This window comes from Epinephelus moara, chromosome 14 (genome assembly GCF_006386435.1).
Source record: "Epinephelus moara isolate mb chromosome 14, YSFRI_EMoa_1.0, whole genome shotgun sequence".
NCBI classification, from domain to species: Eukaryota; Metazoa; Chordata; class Actinopteri; order Perciformes; family Serranidae; genus Epinephelus; species Epinephelus moara.
The window spans coordinates 6,972,068-6,996,909 of record NC_065519.1 but is presented as its reverse complement, the minus strand read 5'-3'; the positions used below and the strand labels follow the sequence as shown (position 1 = coordinate 6,996,909).

At 38.3% G+C, this 24,842-nt stretch overlaps 1 gene segment (V, D, J or C); it reads left to right on the top strand.

Moving 5' to 3' along the window:
* The window catches only part of LOC126400873 (T-cell receptor beta-1 chain C region-like), a 23,807-nt gene extending 2,068 nt beyond the window's left edge, over window positions 1-21,739 (top strand). The window contains 5 exon segments of the C gene segment in view: window positions 16,855-16,914; window positions 19,955-20,302; window positions 20,403-20,426; window positions 20,537-20,643; window positions 20,748-21,739. Of these exon segments, the coding sequence occupies window positions 16,855-16,914; window positions 19,955-20,302; window positions 20,403-20,426; window positions 20,537-20,643; window positions 20,748-20,774 (566 nt within the window).
* The last annotated feature ends 3,103 nt before the right edge of the window (window positions 21,740-24,842 follow it).

Here is a 24,842-nt window from a genome sequence, read left to right as displayed (position 1 = left end):
AGAAATGGCTGTAATTCCTACACGGTTCATACTACATTTTTGAAAAAAGCCTTAAATGAAAGCTGAGAGTCTGCACTTTAAGCAGGTATTCATTGTTTCATTTAAAACCCATTGTGGTGGTGTACAGAGCTAAAATGACGACAACTGTATCATTGTCCAAATAATTATGGACCTGACTGTATGTTCACATTTGGTATCCTCTTCATCTGGTTTTCTTGTGAGATCTTAAATTTCATCCTGAATAATATGAAACTATTCATGTTTAAAATGCTAAAAGAATCAAGATATTTAATAATATTAATATTAATATGGTACTGTCTCCTTGTCTGTTGCTACATTAACAGTTTCATTAATCTGTTTTCTCTGCAGATCAGGTGAACGCTGTAGTATTTCAACAATCTCCTCCACAGATAGTGAAGCAGGGCACTGAGGTCCAGATTAACTGCCACCATGACGATACTTCCCTCGTAATAATGCTCTGGTACCAGCAAACACAGACCGGTCTGATGAATTTAATTGGATACAGCTACACTGGCAGTGACCCTGTCTATGAGAAGCAGTTTGAAAACCGGTTTGCAATGACAAGACAAGCCGTCCAAACAGGAGCTCTGACTATTAACAGTGTGACTCCATCAGACTCTGCTGTGTATTTCTGCGCTGCCAGTACACAGTGATGTGATTTAATGCCACTCCCTCACTAAAAACCCTCATCTATTCACATGAGGCAGTGTGCCTCTTCATACAGACTCTCACTGAAGGAAGTTTCACCAGCAGCAGAGAAAACCTGGAGGATGTCTCCAACTGTGATCGGATTTCTTCTCATTTTACTTACATGTAATGAAATTACTACAGAAATAATAATCTATTGCATGTTTTCTTTTTTTTTTGTTACAGTAACTACACAATTGATTTTTCACTGTGGATTCTGTATCAACCACTTTTTGAATCTGTTTTACCCACAGCTCAAGCCAAGAGTGTGACGTTTCAACAATCTGATCCAAGAATAGTTGATGAAAAGGCCAGGGTGGAATTTAAATGCAGTCACAATGATAGCAGTCTTAATGTAATGCTCTGGTACCAGCAAACACAGAGCGGTCTGATGAATTTAATAGGATACAGCTTTATTGGCAGTGACCCCGTCTATGAGAAGCAGTTTGAAGATCGGTTTGCAATGACAAGACAGGACATCAAAACAGGAGCTCTGATCATTAACAGTGTGACTCTATCAGACTCAGCTGTGTACTTCTGCGCTGCCAGTACACAGTGATGTGGTTTAATGCCACTCCCTCACTAAAAACCCTCATCCTTTCACATGAGGCAGTGTGCCTCTTCATACAGACTCTCACTGAAGGAAGTTTCACCAGCAGCAGAGAAAACCTGAAAGATGTTTCCAATTATGATCGGATTTCTTCTCATTTTGCTCCCATGTAATGAAATTACTACAGAAATAACAGTTTAATTGTGTTATTTTTTTACAGCAACTATATGAAAGGTATTTTTTATCATGGCTTCTGTATCAACCACTTTTTGAATCTGTTTTCCCCACAGATCGAGCTAAGAGTGTGACGTTTCAACAATCTGATCCAAGAATAGTCGATGAAAACGCCAGGGTGGAATTTAAATGCAGTCACAATGATAACAACCTTCCTCTAATGCTCTGGTACCAGCAAAGAGCAGACAGCATGTCTATGACCCTCATTGGATATGGATATGCAAACAGTGACCAAAACTATGAGGGGCAGTTTGACAAAGAATTCGAGCTGACAAGAGAAGACACAGTGACAGGAGCTCTGGTTGTACACAAAGCAAAGGTGTCAGACTCTGCTGTGTATTTCTTCGCTGCCAGTACACAGTGATGTGGCTTAATGCCACTCCCTCACTAAAAACTCTCATCCTTTCACATGAGGCAGTGTGCCTCTTTATACAGACTCTCACTGAAGGAAGTTTCACCAGCAGCAGAGAAAACGTGAAGGATGTCTCCAACTGTGATCGGATTTCTTCTCATTTTACTTCCATGTAATGAAATTACTACAGATATAACAATTTAATTGTGTTATTTTTTTTACAGCAACTATATGAAAGGTATTTTTATCATGGCTTCTGTATCAACCACCATTTTGAATCTGTTTTCCCCGCAGATCGAGCTAAGAGTGTGACGTTTCAACAATCTGATCCAAGAATAGTCGATGAAAACGCCAGGGTGGAATTCAAATGCAGTCACAATGATAACAACCTTGATGTAATGCTCTGGTACCAGCAAAGAGCAGACAGCATGTCTATGACCCTCATTGGATATGGATATGCAAACAGCGCCCAAAACTATGAGGGGCAGTTTGACAAAGAATTCGAGCTGACAAGAGAAGACACAGTGACAGGAGCTCTGGTTGTACGCAAAGCAAAGGTGTCAGACTCTGCTGTGTATTTCTGCGCTGCCAGTACACAGTGATGTGGCTTAATGCCACTCCCTCACTAAAAACCCTCATCTATTCACATGAGGCAGTGTGCCTCTTCATACAGACTCTCACTGAAGGAAGTTTCACCAGCAACAGAGAAAACGTGAAGGATGTCTCCAACTGTGATCGGATTTCTTCTCATTTTACTTACATGTAATGAAATTACTACAGAAATAATAATCTATTGCATGTTTTCTTTTTTTTTGTTACAGTAACTACACAATTGATTTTTCACTGTGGATTCTGTATCAACCACTTTTTGAATCTGTTTTACCCACAGCTCAAGCCAAGAGTGTGACGTTTCAACAATCTGATCCAAGAATAGTCGACGAAAAGGCCAGGGTGGAATTTAAATGCAGTCACAATGATAGCAGTCTTAATTTAATGCTCTGGTACCAGCAAACACAGAGCGGTTTGATTAATTTAATTGGATACAGCTACACTGGCAGTGTCCCCGTCAACGAGAAGCAGTTTGAAGATCGGTTTGCAAGGACAAGACAGGACATCAAAACAGGAGCTCTGACTATTAACAGTGTGACTCTATCAGACTCAGCTGTGTATTTCTGCGCTGCCAGTACACAGTGATGTGGTTTAATGTCACCCCCTCACTAAAAACCCTGCTCCCTTTTTTCTCTGTTGTTTTCATATTCAGGATCCTGAGACTAAAGGTTAGTAGCTCTTGGTATACACACAGAGAGGAAATTTGCCTTAAAAGAAATACAGACATAAAACTTAACGAAACTACAGAACTGACAAATGTGAGCAAACTTGTTGCTGCTATATATTCAAGTGCTAGACAACAAGTATATTCAGGGTTGTGGTACAAAAGTGCAGGCACTGCAAAAACTATCATGATATCATAAATACTGTATGGATGATAGTCTATGCACTTACGAGGTGTTATGTGCATAAACTGAGAGTATGTAAAGAAAATACACCCTTAAGAAACTTAAGTGTGACAGTGAAAGGCAAATATATACATGTTGCACAGTGTGTTACACTGAAACGTTAACATAGAACAAAATTGTTCATTATTGCAAGGCTAAGTCGCAGGAATTGTTCTGAAATAAATGGCCAATTAAACTGTTCATGCGTGTGATGTTGTGTGGATAGTAGCTGCTGTTGTGTCACTTTTCAGAATAATGTAATACAATTAAACAGCCTCTGAAATTGCGATGAAGTTGAATCAAAACGTTCCAACAATACCAAAAAGGATAATATGCTACAAAAACAGCTGTCACTGTCCAAACAAAATGAAAAACACGTTGAGCCAAGATAAGAAATTAATTCAAAATCAATGTCAATTTCAATACTACTCAAAGGTCAATGACAACGACCTCTGTGGGCAAAATTTAGCAGCCAACACCAGGACAACAATCACAAAAGACAGCATAGCAGTATGACAAAACTGTTGTTGTCTCTGCATCATCATCCACCACTTCCAACACAATACTGTACTATTTCCACCTCAGGTTATATGTTAAAAATATATATATATATATATATATATATATACATATATATATGTATGTCTATATCTAGCCTATCTATCATACATACAGTACATATATATTTATCATTAAGGGGTTGTGGTACAGGTAGTGCAAAAAAGTGTCATGATATAATAAATACTGTATGGATAATATTCTATACACTTAGGAGGTTTTATGGTCATATACTTAGAGTATGCAAAGTACAGTAAATACACTCTTAAGAGACTTAAGTGTGACAGTTAAAGTCGAATATGTACATGCTGCACAGTGTGTTACACTGAATTGTTACTATAGAACAACTATCTTATTTATTATTGCAATATTATATACTGTGCATTTATATTTACAGGCCACTTTGTCTATATTTACAGTTAATATACTACACACCATGTGTGTATTTCAGTTATTCTGTGCAACTATCAATCATGAACATACAGCATCTGTATCTATTCTGTACGTTACTATCAATCTATATACACACTTTGTTTGCTTTTTATGTTTAGTATTTTATCTAATTTGTACTTTGTAATATATTTATCCATTTTTAACACCGTAATTTGCAAATTTCCCCGGTGTGGGATTAATAAAGTCTTATCATAAAACAGCAGGAGAGCAGATACGTTCAATCTGCTGTAACCTTACAGCCCCAAAACCGTTAGCTTAGCCGACCGTTAGCTTAGACGACCTTTAGCTTAGCCAACCCTTAGCGTAGCCGACCGTCAGTTTAGTCAACCGTTAGCTTAGCCGACCGTTAGCTTGACCAAATGTTAGCTAGACCAAGCGTACAAAAACCAAGTAACCTTAAACTAAGCGTCAGCATCAAATCATGATACATATATTGGCACAAGAAACAAAGGCTTACCTCGTAAAACAAAGCAGTGACTTCTAGCATGTTGGAGAGGACGTCTTGGAGAGGAGGCCCTTTCAGCAAGACAGGTGCACAGGAGTCGACGACACTTGGTAACACCTGTCCAACAGTAGTTCCAACAGTCATTCCGTCATGGCCGTCCGGAGGCGACATAACTTATCTCGCTTATGAAATGCGACACAAACTGTAATAAATGTTAATGGCCACCTTTATGAATGTTTACGCATTAATTATGTTAAGGTGTGTGATCATTTTTACCTGGTGAGTGTTTTAACGGTCAGTCGGTTCCACTTGAGTGGCGAAAATAGTGGGCGGGGCAATGTGAGTTTAAAATGACCGCCTAAATCAGGACTGACCAATCACGTTCCACCAGGGCCTGACACTGTACAGGTGATGGAGAGCATTCAGTGCAACGAAATGTAATAAAATAATCGTTTATATTATCGTTCAGATTTTTTTTAAATATGGACCATTTCATTGCTATTCTGTTGCCAGGGCAACAACTTTGGTCCCTGTTTACTTCCTGTCAGCTTCTGCATTAACATACATTCAAACAGGANAGTTTAAAATGACCGCCTAAATCAGGACTGACCAATCACGTTCCACCAGGGCCTGACACTGTACAGGTGATGGAGAGCATTCAGTGCAACGAAATGTAATAAAATAATCGTTTATATTATCGTTCAGATTTTTTTTAAATATGGACCATTTCATTGCTATTCTGTTGCCAGGGCAACAACTTTGGTCCCTGTTTACTTCCTGTCAGCTTCTGCATTAACATACATTCAAACAGGAAAACAAAGGGNATACAAAGGGACCTATTTAGAATGTTTATGTTGTCCAGTTTGAAACGGTCTAAAACAGTTAAGCAGCAAACCCTCATAAAGTGAACAAAAATGGCATCATTAGCTAAACAAAAAATAATGAAACTAAATGTCAAAATTGCTCCTGCTGATTCATTGTTTTAGCTACATTTGTGATCAATAGCTGCAATTAATGACTATTTTATCATCAAATAATCTGGCTGTTTTTCAGTAATCAATTATTTCTATGTCAATGAAATATAAATAACAAATTAGTGATAAATGTTCATAATTTCCCAGAGTGCATGATGATCTCTTCCACGTATCATCTTGTTGTTATAGCTATACCCAAATATATTGAATTCATCATGATAGGAAACATGAAAGCAGAAAACAGAATTATTTTATTTTTTCACATTTTAAGCATTAATCAATGATTAAAAGTGTTGATAGGCTCAATAAAAAGATCAGTTTCATGTTGATCAACAAGTAGATTAATTTGCTTATTGTTTCAGCACAAAATAAAATGGGGGGGGGTTAATTCGATGATAATTACACAAATGATATCAAGTTCCTGGAGCAAAATTATTACATTAACAGAAAATTATGACATTGCAAGAACTGCTAATTAAACAATGAGGACAACATATTGTAAGAATAAATGGAACGTAATATTTTACATTGTACGTTACATTTATTAACCAGTGATTCAAATGTGTAAGTATATTTTCCAGTTGTTACTTCAAATATTATCATACCAAAAATACTAAAAACATTCGTCTCACTTTTGATGTCACGGTGTAAATGCTGTTTCAGATGCTTTACCACCTGAAAATACACTTTGGAGGAATCACTGAATGCTTGACTTTTGCAACACTGATAATAATAATAATCTTTATTTATAAAGCGCTTTGCAAAACAGAGTTACAACGGTCTTAACATATCAATAGTTATATGGACAAGATGTGAAAACAACAACTGATTGTGTATGAGAACTGAGGAAATAAAAGACAGTTTAAATGAACTTAAAACTTAAGTAAAATCAGGAAAGGTTTTCCGATAAAAGAATGTTTTAAGAAGGGACTTAAAAGAGATCACTGACTCGGCCAACCTGATTTCCTCGGGCAGACCGTTCCAGAGCCTCGGGGCCCTGACAGCAAACACTCTGTCCCCTTTAGATTTCAGCCGAGCCTCTGGAACAGACAAAAGACCTCTGCTGCCTGAGGACCTCAAAGTACGTCCTGGCGTGTAGAGCACTAAGAGGTCGAAGATAAAGCTGGGAGAGAGACCATGAAGAGCCTTTAAAGTAATCAGTAAAATCTATTGTAAAACATACTGGGAGCCAGTAAAGAGGCTCACACTGGAGTGATGTGATCACGTGACCTTGTGTTTTTTTGTGCTGAGCAGACTGAGGTGTGCCTCATTCAGGTGGAGGACGGCTCACTGCTAACATGTTGATCACAGTCCTTTACCTCTTGCTTCTTTTACACTCAGGTGGGTTTTATGTATTAACTTATAATGGATGTACTTACTAACAATGCTCTCATCACATTTACACATCATATATTTGATTTAATTTACAGTTCCGTACATCAAGGTTATACATGATAAAACATCTTTCATGTGCTGCAGGTCTCACTGTTGTAGTTCTTCAGTCAGGAGATCAAACATCCCGCCCCGGACTCACAGTGAGCTTTGAGTGCAGCATGGGTGCAGGGTCGAGCATGGGCAGCTTCACCATGTACTGGTACCGACAAAAACACTACGGAGCTCCAGTGGAGTACCTCACCAGAGAGTACGAACAAAATGAAGGGCACTTCCAGTCGTCTATTGACACATCCAAAAACAGCTTCACTCTTAAAGTTCCTGGGCTGTTCCTGAATGACAGCAGCACCTACTACTGTGCCGCCAGTCACAGTGATGCACGCAGACCAGACAGTCGTACAAATAACTAGTGTGGCTGTCACAGATGGCACACAGGCAGGAAGGAGCTGTGGCTTGTTTGGTATAATATCATTAAATCAATCTGGAGCATAGTGTGAGTCACACTGAGACAATATTGGTTTCTAACTTAATATAAAGCCCCATTTCCACTGAGCAGTACGGTACACATTTTACACACCTTGAATATTTCATGACAACTTTGACCAGTACTTAAGTTTTTATATGACAGACACTTTCAGTAATGAGTAGATCTTCCAGCATTAATATATATTAATTTTGACCGGATTATGTGAACTGCATATATTCTAATCCTCACTTGGAGAAAAACAAAACGTCGCCGAGCGTCGTTCCTGTGGGCTACGACAACTCTAAACCCCTGAGCTTGCCTGAGAAGGACTAAATGCACAAATCCACCATTTTTAAATATCCCATGGAGAGAGACTCTCACTGCAGCCTGTTTTATTTTGTTCTGAAAATGTTGGCGTGCAGCCTCGTTCTGTGGGCGATAAACGAGGTGCACACTGATAAAGGAGGAAAAACAGTGAGTGCTGGACGTCCAGCTTCTTCACCTGCAACATGGTCTGAGACCAGCCTCCTGGACAACTGAGGTTACTGTTGGTTTGCCATACAAAGAATTTCAGCACAAACTAACAGAAACCCTCACAGAGACGCTCATCTCAATGGCTGGTCTCAGACAATCTTGTAGGTGAAGAATCCAGATGTAGAGGTCCTCGGCTGGCTCACTAGATGTACTGCCAAATTCTGAGAAACGGCACTGGAGACGGGTTATGGTAGTGAAATGATCACAGAGTTCACAGGCAACAGCTTTGGTGGACATTCCTGCACGCTCCCTAAAAACTTGCAACACCTGTGTAGTAATGATGCTGTTTAATCAGCATGATGATATGCTGCATCTGTCAGGTGGAGTGGATGGAATCTGGATTATGGTGGCAAAGTGTTCTCAAATACGGATTCAAGCAAATGTGTAAGCAAAATTTGAGACCAAGCCTTTTGTGTGCATAGAAAGAGCCTTAGATGTTTCACTTCAACTCATGAAAATTGGAGTGTTTGTCTATCTATTTGTCTGTCTGTCTATCTATCTATCTATCTATCTATCTATCTATCTATCTATCAATCTATCTATCTATCTATCTACCCATCTATCCATCCATCTACCTACCCATCTGTCCATCCATCCATCCATCCATCCATCCATCCATCCACCTACCTACCTACCTATACAATCAGCACAGTTTCAAGGTGGGCACCCACGATTAGTATCACAAGTTCAGTATCAGACCAAATGTAACCTTATCTGTTCCTGAGATATGATATTATGATGTCAGTGAAGCTGACCTTTGACCTTTTGGATATAAAATGTCATCACTTTATCATTTTATCCTATTAGATGTTTGTGTCAGACTTTGTCATAATTAAAGCTATAGTGTGTAACTTCTGTCGCCTCCCAGCGGATAATGCGTTATTACAACTAATAAGTCGGCGGCACTTCCATGTACACAGAGTAACACTCGCCAGTCGCCACACACCATACACAGAGTAACACTCGCCAGTTGCCACACACCATACACAGAGTAACACTTGCCTTTGTGGTAGGATCCACTTCTGAACCGTGTCTCAGCCGCTTCTCCGCCATGTTGCTTTCTCTTTCTACCTGCGCTCTACCTCTTGCTATGACACTCTCCGCTCTTCCTCCCCCTCCCTTCTTGTTGTGAGGAAGCATTTCCTGTGTGCCAGCGCGGGAATGTTGCTGGTTGACACACATACTAAAAATGATATATATTGAAAAATACCGCGAGATGTTAGAGGAGCCGATCGGCTTAATCAGCATTGTGTCATCTCCTCTAGTAGTGGCTTGGGTGAAACGGACATTTACGGACCTGTAGAAGTTACGCACTATAGCTTTAAGGTATGAATTCTTGAGTCATGGCCCAAAATGTGTTTTGTGACATCACTGTGACCTTGACCTTTTACCACTAAAATCTAATCAGTTTTTCTGGTCCAAAGGGACATCTGCTACAAATTTTAAAAAATGTATTTATCATTTATTTACAAGAACGGGACAGATAAAAGGACAACCCAAAAACATAATGTCTATGGCTTCAGTGTTGCCTGTGCAGAGGCACAAATAGCTAGAAGTTGCAGCAATAATACAAGCAAAACAAATTCTTTCAGCCACTTTACTGTAGCCAGTCTGATGGGCTTTTGTCCATCTGATGCAGCGGTGTCAAACGGTCAGATCTATAAAAGCAACAATACAAATTTACACTGTATGTTTACTATCAGCTCTCTTCAAAAAACCTTAAGCAAAGAACTCAAAACCTACAGTTCCTGCTCAGTGTCCACAAGTAGACAGAGACTAAGAAACATCTATGAACCTGTATGTGTGCAAAGAGTTCCTGGTAAAAGAGAATCAGAGGCGAGGGGGAGGATCAGAGCTTATTTCAGAAGCTGTGATCGTAGCAGTGCAGTGAGTTACACCTGCAGCCTGACAGAGGACGACAGAGTGATTTTATTTGCTCAGTATAACTGTATTATCACTGTGACTATGAACATCTTCTTGGTTGCACTTCTAAACTTCTGCAGTAAGAACATTTAAATTCTCTTAAGTGTTGTCTTGTCAAAGATTTTCATGCTCAAGTTATCGTTCATCTACTTATCTTTCTTCTTGTTTTCCAGATTTCTCCTTCTGTGTAAAAATCATCCAGCCTCCATTTATATTTAGCCGTGAGGGAGACTCGGCTGTGACTCTGCAGTGTGAACAAGATGATGATCAATATTACAACATGTTGTGGTACATACAGAGCGGCGTCGCTAACATGCAGCTGGTGACATATTCTCTTGGTAAAGGTACTGTGAACACTGAAGCTCCTTTCAACAAGTCCAAGCACACCATGTCCCGGCCTTCAGCGCTTCAGTCGTCTCTGCAGATCAAGTTTATGGAGGCTGGAGACTCAGCTGTGTATTACTGTGCCTCCAGTAGAGCACAGTGATTCAGAAAGCCTCAGTAGCTTAACAACAACATCAAGGAGACACCAGGAGGAGATGACAGAGAGGAGGGATGAGTGAGGAGGGTTAATGTGTTGAATAAAGGTCTATAAAAGGCAAATGTGACATAAAAATAAAAATTAGGACACCAACTGAAAAAGAAAACCTTTAAACAACAAACTGATGAACTTCATTAGTTTATTAAAGGCACAGGAGTTGCCGTCAGTGACGTTCCTGCAACACCACAAAGCTGATCAGCTCAGATAAGTCAGCAGGTGTTAACACTGTTAGGTTTATACATCCCAGACAACATAATAACCCTGCAGTGTCTCATCTCTGTCACTCTGTGCTCAAGTCTACAATTTCTTATATTATTTAATTCTGTCTGCAGCCAGAAGAAAAAGATCAAAGTTTATCAATTTCAAGAGGTTATCACACACTGACCTCTGCAGGGTTCATGTGGGATTACACTTAGATGTGGGAGCTCAGTGTAAAAACAGTGGCAGGTCAAATCATTTTATTGTTGTTAAACTGAGCTGTTCAGATGTGAAGTGGTCTGAATGTGGTGCTGTTTACCTGAAAGTAAAAAGAGTAAATGTGACACATCTTTGGGACATATCTCTGTACACTGCACATTATTTGTATACTTTGTACTGCGAGTCTCTGCTCATTCCTGGGACAAATTTGTGCACAAACACTTCTAAACACTGTACAGCTCTTTCATTTTAATTCAGATGCACACGTATTTTTTTAAAATACAGTATATTTTATCTACATGTTTATGGTATTTTTTCTATCTGATATTTGCTTCTTGATTCAAACGTGCAGTACAATGGGTGAACTTGCAATACTGCTGTTAATGTTATTCTATATTTATTGATTGGGATGATTGCTTACATGTATGTGTTGTGACTTTATTAGTCTATTTTCTATTTTTTATATTTCAGGCATGGCACAGCAAATTTTGTTGTACTTCTTGTGCAATGACAATAAAGTCTATTATATTCTATTATGCACCAATAACCCAAAGCAAACTCCATGTATGTGAAAACCAACTTGGTAATGAACTAGACTGGGATTCTGGTCTTAGCAACGTTAACGATGTCTCATAGTGCAGTGTCTTACCTGACTTCTATTAAGTATAATAAAAGAATGTAAACTAGGCTTTTATTTCCATTCATGTGGATTAATAATAATATAACAGAGGGATCTGTTGTGAAGATTTCTTTTTAAATTTAGGAACAGATAGAATCACACAGTGGACAGACCCATGCTACATGTTGTATTTAAGCTAAATTTTAAATTCAAAGCTGGTCCTTAAATCAGGTGTTATTCAATAATGACTAAATGATTTTACAGAAACATTGAAGAAAAAAATGAGCTCATGGTGAAGAATACATTAATGTCTCAATTTTTGCATTATTTTTTTTAATCTTATTTTTTGCACCAATACATAAAGGCAAACTCCTTGAATGTGAAAACAGACTTGGCACCAAACTGGATTCTGATTCTGATTTTGATGTCAATACGGTCTAATGTAATAAATAATAAATAATATAAGAAATTCTGTTACCCTCATTACTTCTGCAATCATTAGTTAATGACATAAATCAAAATGTATTAAGCTAGTTATGATGTCATTATATAGATCTGGAGTCATTTATTGTTATAAAACCTACAAAAACTTTTTTGGGGGACACCTGGGGGCAAAACGACGACTTACACATCCAGGAGCTACAGTCCAGAGCAACATTAGCACTCATCTGGAGTCGTGTCTCTGGCCACCTGGTGAATTTAAGTCCAATATTCACTTTCTTTTAGCTCTGTTTTGGTCTCCACCTACACCAGTTAGTTGCAAATTTTTTCTGATGTTTAGTGCTGGCAGGTAGTGTACAATGTGTTTATCAGCTGTGGAAATACTTCATAGAGCTGAGGGGCGCCACAGTGTCAGGTAATAACTATCTCTGGGTTCATGAGGACGAGTGACACCTTTCACATTACATGAATACATATGAAGTGGTGCATGTCACTCAGTAAACATGTCTCCTCCTCAGCTGGCTGAAAACTGGGAGGATGAAGAGGTGTGACCAGCAGAGATGTCCCTCCCTCTGAGCTGCTACAAACACAAACAAAGACCAGTTTCCTTTTCCTCCCCTCTGTTCTCACTTCTTTTCTTAGCTGTCACAGAAATAGCAGCAGTCAGGTTGGAGCTCGTTCATCCGTCAGTCAGCCCGACCTGCACAGCTGCTCTCTCACACACACACACACACAGATGGAGGCTGAGATATGGAGGAGCTGGGTGGGGGAGGGAGAGAGGAGAGAAGCGAAGAGACAGCAGGTTTTTGTGTGATGCTTTTTCACCGTGGGGACAGGGGGCCACGGTGATACAACCCCATAGAGCCGCCGTACAAAAACCTCCTCCCATTAACACCCATTGTGTAGACGGCTACAAGCTGCCTGACACACTGAGGAGAGCAGAAATATCAATAATATGAAGGTGTAGAGGACGGCAGCACACTCTGGTGTCAAACTGTTCATTTATATGTAGAAAACTGGCAGGAAAAATAGTTTTTAAAATGACTTTCAAATCATATGTGAAGCATCAGGATGCTTCTTTCACTCATCTTGACATAAAGGATATATTTGGACATTATAAAGCTCGTCCTGCGTGTTTGAACCTTCTTCATCCTCTGGATCATCACACTGTGTCTCTACATGCTGATTATGGAAGGTTTAGAGACTTTTTGGTGGAGGAGACACTCAGTGTGACACTGGAGCTGAAGCTCACTTTGGAAAGGGGACAAAACTCACTGTTTTGGGTAAGTAGGATCTCTCACTGCTTCAGTTCACTGAGACAAACTCAGAACAGTCAAAAATGTTGGTTTGGCAGTGAAGGAAAAAGAGTTTGTTATGAAAAAGCTGAAATATTGAGCTGAAGTGAGAACACTGTGAACTACAACGACCCTGCTTACTTTGGCCAAGGAACCAAACTGACTGTTTTAGGTAAATATTCCAGTTTAATACTGTGTTTCTATAAATGTCACGTTGCTTTAGAGTCTCAGTATTACCAGACGTATCAGTAAAAAGTTTCTAAAGTTAAATCTGGTGGAGAAAAAGTCAAGAGTTTCATGCTCAGTATTTCTGCACTGTGACAATGCAAACGAAGCTTACTTTGGAAAAGGAACCAAACTGACTGTTTTAGGTAAATATTCCAGTTTAATACTGTGCTTCTATAAATGTCACTTTGCTTTAGAGTCTCAGTATAATCAGAAGTGTCTGTTAAATCTGGTGGAGGAAGACTTGAGAGTTTCATGCTCAGTATTTCTGCACTGTGACAACTTGAACGAAGTTTACTTTGGAAAAGGAACCAAACTGACAGTTTTAGGTAAGTCAAGGATGATACACAACACATGTAATAGCTTTAATTGGAGTGGTGCATAAAGACTGATATTGTATTTATAGTTTAAACTCAGCTCAGAGCTTTTTAGTGTTACGCTTAAGCGCTGTGCCAATTACGAAGCGTACTTCGGCCAGGGGACTAAACTGACTGTTCTCGGTAAGTAAGACATCAAAAGTTCTTCTGATTAATTGTCTGGTATGTAAAAAAGTAGAACAAGTTAAAGCAGGTCTGATGTTTGGGTAAAAAGCTTTGTGTGGCATTAAACTTGTAAAAACAGATGGTAGCAAATGTTGGTTTGGGATTTAAAGAAAAGCGACGTTAAATATAATGAAGTAAATTTAAAAGCAACAAAAATGTAAGGAAGCAAAGTAAAAGCAGCATCCTGGGCTGTTTGAGCACTGATCACATTCACTGTGACTCTGGTGCTTATGAAGCTTACTTCGGTGGAGGAACAAAGTTAACTGTTTTAGGTAAGAAATATATATTGTACATATATTCAATGATAAAATAAGAAACAAGAACAAATGTAAAAAAAACCCATTGTAATTGGAGTAGTTCTTTAAAAATCTTACTGTACTCGAGCTAAAATTGAAGCTCAGCTCAGAGCTTTTTGTCGTTAAGCTTAAACGCTGTGTCAGTACCAAGCTTATTTTGGCCAGGGGACAAAACTGACTGTTCTTGGTGAGTAAAAGCTCAAAATTCATTCACATGAATCCACATGTAAGAGAAGTACGACATATAAAAGCCTAACAAATCTGTCATTAGGAGAAACCGTTTTGTACTGCATACAGCGTGTAAACACACAGCGTACACTGCAGCAGCTGATGGTATTTAATGCAAAGGAAAGTTGTATTTATTGCAAAACTAAAAACTAAAGAAGCAAATTAGAAGCAACATCCTGGGATGTTTTGCGCACTGATTAAGTTCACTGTGACCAACACTGCAGAGGCTTACTTCGGTGGAGGAACAAAGTTAACTGTTTTAGGTAAGAAATCAAAACTAATCGCGAAAAAAGCACTGTAATGGCACTTAAGTCTAGTTTAAAGTCTGCTCAGCGCTTTTTGTTAATCTTAAATGTTGTGTTAGCTCAGAGCCTATTTCAGCCAGGGAACAAAACTGACTGTTCTTAATAAGTTAGCATAAGATCTAACAGGGAGTTAACTGAGAGGGTTGTATTGTGAAAAACAGGAAAGTTGCATTTACTCGTAAACTTCAATGTAAAGATTCAAAGTAAAAGCAGCATCTTGGGCTGTTTTGAGCACTGATCACATTCACTGTGACTCTGGTAACGAAGCTTTCTTTGGTGGAGGAACAAAGTTAACTGTTTTAGGTAAGAAATCAAAACTAATGAAAAAATACCGCTGTAATGAAAGTGTCTCAAACTTAAACTTACTGTTCAGCTCAGAGCTTTTTGTTCTTAAGCTTAAATGTTGCATCAGTTTGAAATCTATTTCAGCCAGGGAACAAAACTGACTAAAGTCTAACAGGGTGGTGACTGAGAGGGCTGTATCACATACAACTTGTAGAGACAAAAAAAAAGAGGACAGGAATTTGGAAGGTTGCATCAATAGAAAAATTAAAGGTAAAGAAGCAAAGTAAAAGCTGCATCCTGGGCTGTTTTAGCACTGATCCAGTGCACTGTGAACCAGGGATATGAAGCTCACTTCGGTGGAGGAACAAAGTTAACTGTTTTAGGTAAGAAATGTAAAACTAATTTTAAAATTTGTTCTTGTGTTTTTAAGAAACTCACTATACTCAAGTCTAGCTTAAATTCTGCTTAGAGTTTGTGTCCTAAGGCTTTAAACTGAGACAGTATTTGAGCCTATTTCAGCAAAGGGAACAAAACCTACCGATCTTGGTAAGTTAACATAAAGTCTAACAGGGTGGTGATTGAGAGGTTTGAGTTGCATTAACTTTTAAAAAACAGAATGTTGCATTTATTACAAAACTAGAATGTAAGGAAGCAAAGTAAAAGCAGCATGTTGGGCTGTTTGAGCACTGATCACATTCACTGTGACTCAAACCGAGAAGCTTACTTCGGTGGAGGAACAAAGTTAACTGTTTTAGGTAAGAAATCAAAAAATAGTGCTGTAATTGCTTTGTTTTGTTTTTCTTACACTTAATGCAATCAGGTCGAGAAATTTAGTTTTGAAATTTAGTTTCTTAAGCTTAAAGAATGTGTCTGTTTGTAGCCTACGCCCATTACCTACAATCGTTAGGATAAAGTCTAACAGGGTGGTGATTGAAAACATTGTCTTGCATAAAACTAGTAAAAACATGAAGAGAGGAAAAAGGACATTTTCAGATTCAAAGTAAAAGCAGCATCTTGGGCTGGTTTGAGCACTGATCCAGTTCACTGTGACCCAGGGCTTAGAAGTTTACTTCGGTGGAGGAACAAAGTTAACTGTTTTAGGTAAGAAATCAAAACGAATCTTAAAAGGCACTGTCATGGTTATGTTAAGAAACTTACAGCACTCAAGTCTGGTTTAAATTCGGCTCTGAGCTTTTTGTTGATAAGCTTAAACATGTTAGCTCAAAGTCTATTTCAGTAAAGGAACAAAACTGACTTAAAAACCGACAAAACAGAGTTAACATGAAGTCTAACAGGGTGGTGATTGAGAGGGTTGTATTGTGAAAAACAGGAAAGTTGCTTTTATTCGTAATCTCCAATGTGAGGAAGCAAAGTAAAAGCAGCATCTTGGGCTGTTTTGAGCACTGATCACATTCACTGTGAACACCAATGCAGAGGCTTACTTTGGTGGAGGAACAAAGTTAACTGTTCTAGGTAAGAAATCAAAACTTATTTAAAAAAAGCACTGTTATTGGCATGTTTGTTTTAAAGAGATGTACAGCACTTAAGTTCTGCTAAGAGGTTTTTGTCGTTAAGCTCAATCGCTGTGTCAGAACGAAGCTTATTTCGGCCAGGGGACAAAACTGACTGTTCTTGGTGAGTTGAAGTCTAACCTCGGTTTATTTAAAGGTTTGTATTGCACACAACTTTTTAAAAAACAGGAAAGTTATATTTAATACAAAACTAAAATGTAAAGCTCCAAAGTAAAAGCAGCATGTTGGGCTGTTTTGAGCACTGATCACATTCACTGTGACACTGGTGGTTATGAAGCTTTCTTCGGTGGAGGAACAAAGTTAACTGTTTTAGGTAAGAAATCAAAACTAATCAAAAAAAGCAGTGTAAGTGTTTCATTCTTACAGTAAAAATATTGCACTGAAGAGTAGTTTAAGTTCAGCCTGAGCTTTGTGTTGTTAAGCATGTGTCAGTCTAAAGCCTATGTTGGCCAAAGAACAAAGCTGACTGTTCTTGGTAAGCTATAATAAAGTTTAATACGGTGGTAAATGACAAGTTTGTGTTACATACAATTTGTAAAACCAAAAGTAAAATGGAGAGTTGCATTAATAGAAAACTCACCTGTTAAGATTCAAAGTAAAAGCAGCATCCTGTGTTGTTTTGAGCACTGATCACATTCACTGTGATTATGGTACTGTTGCTGAAGCTTTCTTCGGTGGAGGAACAAAGTTAACTGTTTTAGGTAAGAAATCAAAACTAATTTAAAAAAAAAAAATGTTACTGTGTCTTTAAAAAAAACATACTATACTCAAGTCTAGTTTAAGTTCTACTGAGAGCTTTTGGTGTTAAGCTTAGGAGCTGTGACAGTGCCAAACCTATTCAGAGGTTTGTAGTTGCTGGTTTTAAAGTCCAAATAATACAAAACTCAAATGTAAAGATTCAAAGTAAAAGCAGCATCTTGGGCTGTTTTGAGCACTGATCACATTCACTGTGACTCTGGTGCTGGTGAAGCTTACTTCGGTGGAGGAACAAAGTTAACTGTTTTAGGTAAGAAATCAAATTCAAAGTAACGTTGTAATTGGAGTGTTTTTATCTTTAACTTACTGTACTTAAGTCTAGTTCAAGTTTAGCTCAGAGCTTTCTGTTTGTAAGCTTAAACCTTGTGTCAGTGTGAAGCTTATTTCAGCCAGGGACCAAAACTGACTGTTCTTGGTTAGTGAGTAATTAAAATAAAGCAAAACAGTGTTTACTGAGAGTTGTAAAAGATTCTTGAACAAAAGAAACAGGCTGTATGTATGTAAATGTAAAGAAGCAAAGCAGAGGCAGCATCCTGGATAGTTTTGAGCTCTGATCACATTCACTGTGACACTGGTGGTACTGAGGCTTACTTTGGTGGAGGAACAAAGTTAACTGTTTTGGGTAAGAACACATTTAAAGCTCATCAATTATTGCTCAGGTTTGATTTTGTTAAGATGTTTCTGACACTGTTCCTTCACTCCAAAGCTCGACTGACTCCTAACCACCCATGATAGACCATGATTACAGCTGTTATTTGGCTATAATATCACAAAATAGTCACAAAAGCAGAAGGATGTTTAAGAGGTGAAAGTTAGTGAAGGAACATTTGATTTCTTTTGCAAACTGAAGTGAATTGAAGTCAAAGTCTTTACACGTGAAGGAGTGACAAAGCTGTGATAATCTCAAAGAGGCAGAGATAAAGAGAGGCAGCAGGAAGAGTTTTTGTAACTGTCAAAAGTCTCTGTGTTCCTACAACGAGGCTTACTTTGGAGCTGGGACTAAACTCACTGTTTTAGGTAAGAAAACCTGCGACAGACACGTCTCACAGAGCATAACTCACAGGTGTGCGAGTCAGGAAAACTGTTGAGTATTAAAAATGTACTTTTAGACCTTCTATTTGATGCTAGGAAACACAGTAATCTCATTTTAAAAGCGCAAAAAGAAGTTAAAGGTGGAAGCTTGAGCTAAGTTGTCTGTGTTCTCCAGTAAAAGTTGCTGCAGCGATAAAACATTTGGCTCTGAGCCCAGATTATTAATGTCACAGCGAGTTCTTATCAGCTCTGTGAAACACTGTGAGCTCACAGTCAGAGGCTTACTTTGGAGCTGGAACTAAACTCACCGTCTTAGGTAAGGCAATCACAAAACTTAGAACATAATGTTCCATGAGACTAGTTGGTAACTGCCAGATTAGAGCTGAGAGCTGTTTTTAATCTCCTGCTCTTAAATGCACCTTAAATCAGACATTTAATGCTGTTAGCAGTTCAGCTTGATATTGTTTCTACAAATGTTTTTGAGTTATCTGAAAAAGAGCACAGAGACAGTCGACAGCTTCAGGGCTGAGAGCTCAAACAGTTTTTCTGTAGCCTTGTATCACTGTGAACAACTTGGAGCCTGCTCACTTTGGCAGTGGCACCAGACTGACAGTGTTGGGTAAGAAAATTAGAAAAATCATACGCATATATGTTTGTCTTGTGACCTTCTCTTGACTCAAATCGGTTGTTTTAATGTCTTATTAGGTGACTCGCTGCAGCAGCATCGTGTTGCTTTGTTTCAAAACTGTAAAAAATTGTCGATAACTGTGATAAATCTCTCTGTTCAATGGCAAATATGCTGTGTTTGGTCTTGGCACCAGACTTATAGCATTATATGTTCAAGCTGTAAATATCAGCATTCACAGGATGTCATCGTAAACCTTTTCTCAGTTGCTATCAGATGGTAAAACTTAGATTTTTCAACAAAAACTGAATGCAAAAATGTTTATTTAAATCACATTAATGAGGCTATAAATGGGATCCATTACATATAGGGATTGTACTTCATATGAGCTGTTGCTGAAAAACTTAAAAGGGCAGTACAAATGAAATAAAAGTCACATGTTAATTCAGTTGTTGTAGATCTTTGTCAGTACTCCTGCTTATTTTGGAGAGGGAGCCAAACTGACTGTTCTCTGTAAGATCACTACCATAAAATCAAACATTTATCTAAAAAGAAATTTCAATTCTGCAACAATCACGTTTTATTTGGTGTTTATGTTCAGCATATGAGGTTCTGAGTCTTTCAATACCCTGACGTTCATGTCTAAACTGGTATTAAGATGTCACATGTACATTAGCCGTTGATCTATAGGCAGCTTTAATTTAGTGATTTCTGTCCTTTGTCCTTGCAGAAGAAAATCTACAGATCACCCCACCGACAGTGAAAGTGCTTCCTCCTTCAGAAAAAGAGTGTAAAAACAAGAGAGGCAATGCGGAGAAGACCATTGTATGTTTGGCCAGTGGATTCTACCCAGACCATGTCAGTGTGTCCTGGCAGGTCGGTGGAGAAGACGTCACCACTGGTGTGGCGACTGACAACGCTGCCCTGCGGAGGAAGAACAAGACTTACACCATCACCAGCAGGCTGAGGGTCTCTGCCAAAGAGTGGTACAACCCCAACACTGAATTCAAGTGCACTGTCAGCTTCTACAATGGGACAGATACAGAATATAACTCAGATTCAATTTCTGGAGACAAAGGTATGTTTCATTTGGACCTCAGAAATGAATCAAACCTGATTGAAAATACATGTGAACAACCATCTGCCCTCGTCTAATCCTCTTCTTCTTTTTCTATCAGCTAAAGAAGGTGTCCTGACAAGAGGTAAATATATTGTGGTTCACCCCTGCTACTATTTAGTGTCCTTGGTGTCAGTAAAGTGCACTGGATGTTTCCTCTTTGGCTCATGTTCCCTCATCTGTATGTTTGTGCAGAGAAATATCTGAAGATCACACAGACTGCCAAACTCTCCTACGGTGTTTTCATCGTCAAGAGCATGGTCTACGGAGTCTTTGTGGCGTTCCTGGTGTGGAAGCTTCGGGTTTGTCCTCACACATAATCTTTGTCCTTCACCTAAAAACTGGCTCTGTACATTTTTATGTGTGAATGAACGAGTGATAAAATTGTGTCCTTTGTGTGTTGCAGAATTCGAGTGGAAAGCGGAACCACTGAGAGCTGAGCTGAGCAGATGCATTCTGGGAAGTCGAAAATGTTTTTGTAAATAAGCGCTGAACTTTGTATGTTGCAGTGTATTTGCATTCTGCTAAAATAGATGAACAGTCATGTGTGTATTCTTGTTAAAGGGTAACTTCGGTATTTTTTTGACAGGCTCATATTATGATTAGAAGTGTCTGACAACATTATAGAAAGGATCCCTGCAGAGATAGACCTTTTTGTTAAAGAGTAATATCATTTTTAACTAAAAACAGCCTCAAAATCGCTATCGTCAAAACCAGCCAGACTCCATTCAAATAAATAGTAATTTAAGCGAGTACAGAGGCAGCATATATTCACATTTAACTCTGTGAATTGAAGGTTTGTTTCTACCAAACCAGAGTTGGTGATTGCAGAACAGTGGAAAGACCAACCACAATAAATTTTCTGAGTTTGATTTGGTTTCTGTTGGCTTTGAATAAAGTCCGTTGTACAATGATAAAATTACAGTTTATTTAAATGGAGTCTGGTGGGTGTGACGATAGCGGTGTTTCTGTTTAAACAAAAAGGATTTTACTCTTTAATCTCTGTAGGGATCCTTTCCATAAGTTGTCAGACACCTATACTACCAATCTGAGCCTGTCAGTGGCAAAAACAAGCACTTTAAATAGACTCAAATTGCTGGTGCACAATTGCCCAATACTGTTACATTGCAGCCTGTTTCGTCGCTGCTGGTTGCGCACTCTTGCTCAATATTAAACCAATTTCAAGAATTGTTGTTCCCATCAGTCACTTAGACTCAAAAGCATGGATATATAAAGTCCAGGTTGGAAAATACTGAATTTGCCCTTTAAGTTATAACTGACATGTAGATATGTTGACATCACATTTTCATAAATACTTCTGATAATAATTCTGTTTGTGGTTGCAAATTGCTTGTTTGCTTAATTTGCTTCTCAATAAAAGTGTTTCAGAGGATCAAATCAATTGTATACTGTAATTTTAATATTTAAAAGAAAGGTTTTTATGATTCTCATGACACCTCCAGGCAGAAATACTAGTAGCAAATAGCCTATCTAAACAGGCATGGGTTAATGTTCACTTTAGACACTCTTCATATTAAAATGGTTGATTGAAATGAAAGATTAAGCCATTTTGTCCTACACTGAGCATCACCTTTTCCACAGAGAGTGTGAGGTACTTTTAGCTGCTCTCTTATCGAAATTAGTTATTCCTCACCTACATGATGTTGAAACATCAGCTTAGGGAAACTTCACAAGTAGGTTTATTTAGGTCTTAATAAGTTTTTCCATCGAGCAAACTGAGAGGTGACTAAATCTGATTTGATTAATTTCCACTGACTGTTCTGTATCATAAAGAAATCATTGATTAAAGTGAATTTATTTAAGTCAGAACTAGTTTTTCCATTTTACACAAGTGAGAGAAGTGTATGACAGTTAACATTCTCTACATGAATAAAGATGTGACTCCTTTAGTTCACACACTGTCAGTAGGAAAGTAAGTGTAGGAGTGTGAGTCTGCCACATAACAACAGGAAATCAACACTCATCTGAAGAAGGTCAGAGCTGTTGCTGGTTGAAACCCTGCAGAGGAGCAGAGAGCGGCAGCAGAGGAGAGGATGTGGTCACAGAGCAGCCTGCACATCGCTCTCTGTGCTGAGAAATGACGAAGGTGAAACCTTCCACTTCACCACAACCTCCGGCTCTCAGAGTGCACCTGCACCTCTGCACCGACACCCCCGCACTGCCCTGCAGGTCTCTGAGCAAACAGCTGGAACACTTCCATTTCTGTGTCAACTGAAGCTCCAGAGTGAACATACATGTGTGTTATATGTCACACACCAGCTGTTTACTGTCATCTGGTGCACAGACATGCATGTGAATGTTTTTATGTTGCAGCAGATAAAAGATGTAGCTATTTTGTTTTTGCTGCAGGCAGAGTAAAGACAACTATCACCAGTGATTAATATACAGAATCAATAAAATACTGAAGGTCCCAGGCATTTGCAGATAAGCACACGCAAACTTTAGCCTACTTGCTCGTTAAACATTCCCACCACCAACTAGCTGTACACACCAATAACTGACTCTAGTGACGTTTCAACGGTCACACAGCGCAGCACTAGATTTTCAATCAATAATAAAGGAATGTATTCAAGGTAACATTAGATATGTTTTGGGATTTTTAGGAATATAATTTAAACAACAGGCACAACAATGTACATTCAAAACTTTCCCATAACATTCTGTCAGTTCCAAATATAGGGATGCGTGATAGTATCAGTAAGTCATACATACTTTTTCTTAATTTGCACAATGAATAAATATCACATAGATTGAAAAGTATTGCTTTTCATGTCTCAAGCTGCTGATGGGCCGTCACAATAAGAGTGTGCATGTGTTAGTTCCACTACAGAAGACACCTGATGATCACTAAAATTAAATGGGGAAAAAAGTGGATATATTGATGTCGGTATTGGTCAAAAAAGTTGTTATGTATCTGCATGTCAGATATCGGCAAGAAATCAAATATTAAGCATCCCTATTCCAAACCATTTCCAGGCCTGGAAAACAGTTTTTCTAATTTGATAACTCTTCCAGCACTTTCATGACAGTTTAAACCCTGTCACTTACTAAATGCTTCTGTCTAAACTGTTCTACATCAAAACTCTTCACTGTTATTCAGTTAAGACTCCTGTGGGACTCGACTGAAGAAAAAAAACATTTTCTATTTTCTTCATCGTCTTCAAGTCACATAAACAGGAAACAGTGTCTGAGACCGCAACAGAAAAATGGTGCGTCTGCCATCTGTGAGCTACATAATTATATCTCCTCCTGCAAACCCTGACCTCGGTTGTTTTACATCTGTTTGTCAGAAAATAGAACTTCACACTGTCTGCACTGTACTCAACGTCCCAGAAAAACAAAAACACAAGTAAAATGTAAATCACTGTGTGGGTTCATAAAGGGTCATAAAGGGTCATAGCAAACGCAAGACATAATGATATGTTCCTTTTTATTAAACCATATTTCAAGATAATAAGAGCAATCTGAGATACAGTAAATGTCATTTTCATAATGAGATTTTGGATTAGACCTAAACATTTACTACATAGATGAACCAGGAGACTCCAGGATGAAAAGTCAAACTCTAAACTGTCTTTTAATAGCAATAAAGAAATAAAGATGAGTAGATACGGACATGAAGCTTAAGGCGCTGATTCAGAATATTAAAAACTTTGATGATAAATTTTATTAAGTGAAAAGAAAATTATAAGATTGAGCAATCATATATAATCTGCATATCTGTGACATCATCAGCCTTACTGATACAGATCATCTGACACACCTGGTGTTTATATCATTAGCAGTGGTTTTGAAAAAAAACCTTAAAACTTGAAACAGCAAACGCCTCTGTTGATATTTAGAGAAACCACACATGTATTCAGGAGGTTTACATACATGGCAGGAAGGTATCTGTTTACTCTTTGACAGGTGAAACTTAGAGATCTGCTGGTTTAATAGAAGACTTCAATGACTTGTTTTCAGTGGCAGGTTTATACACTTCAGAAACTAGATGCAAAAAAACCCCCCACATGTTCAGTTACAATCAGCTGAATGAGACATTTATGTTTAACGACCCCTTGTGGTGAAATCTGAATATTACATCATGCGCAGGATTTATACTGTACAGTCATTCAAGCCAACACAGGTTTTATTAAACAGTTTTTATTATAGAAATAATGATATAACAGCTAAATGATACAGATTCAAAATAAAAAGAAAGACAGAATCAGTAACAAGTACAATGCTGTACGTCAGGGACATGTCAACATCTAATGATGTTTTAAGAATGAGTCACAGTTTAATCAGCACAGCATGTGAAATCATTTTAATAACCTGTAGAGTAAATCATTATGATTCTTTAATTTTTTTTGGTATCTACTGAGTGGTTGGTAAATTTTAAAATCCAACAGCCACAGTGGCAGGTGGACAAAAAGGTTTGTTTTGCAATCATGATGACAAACAACCCTTCATGCCTTAAAGTTGCTTAGACATAACTACA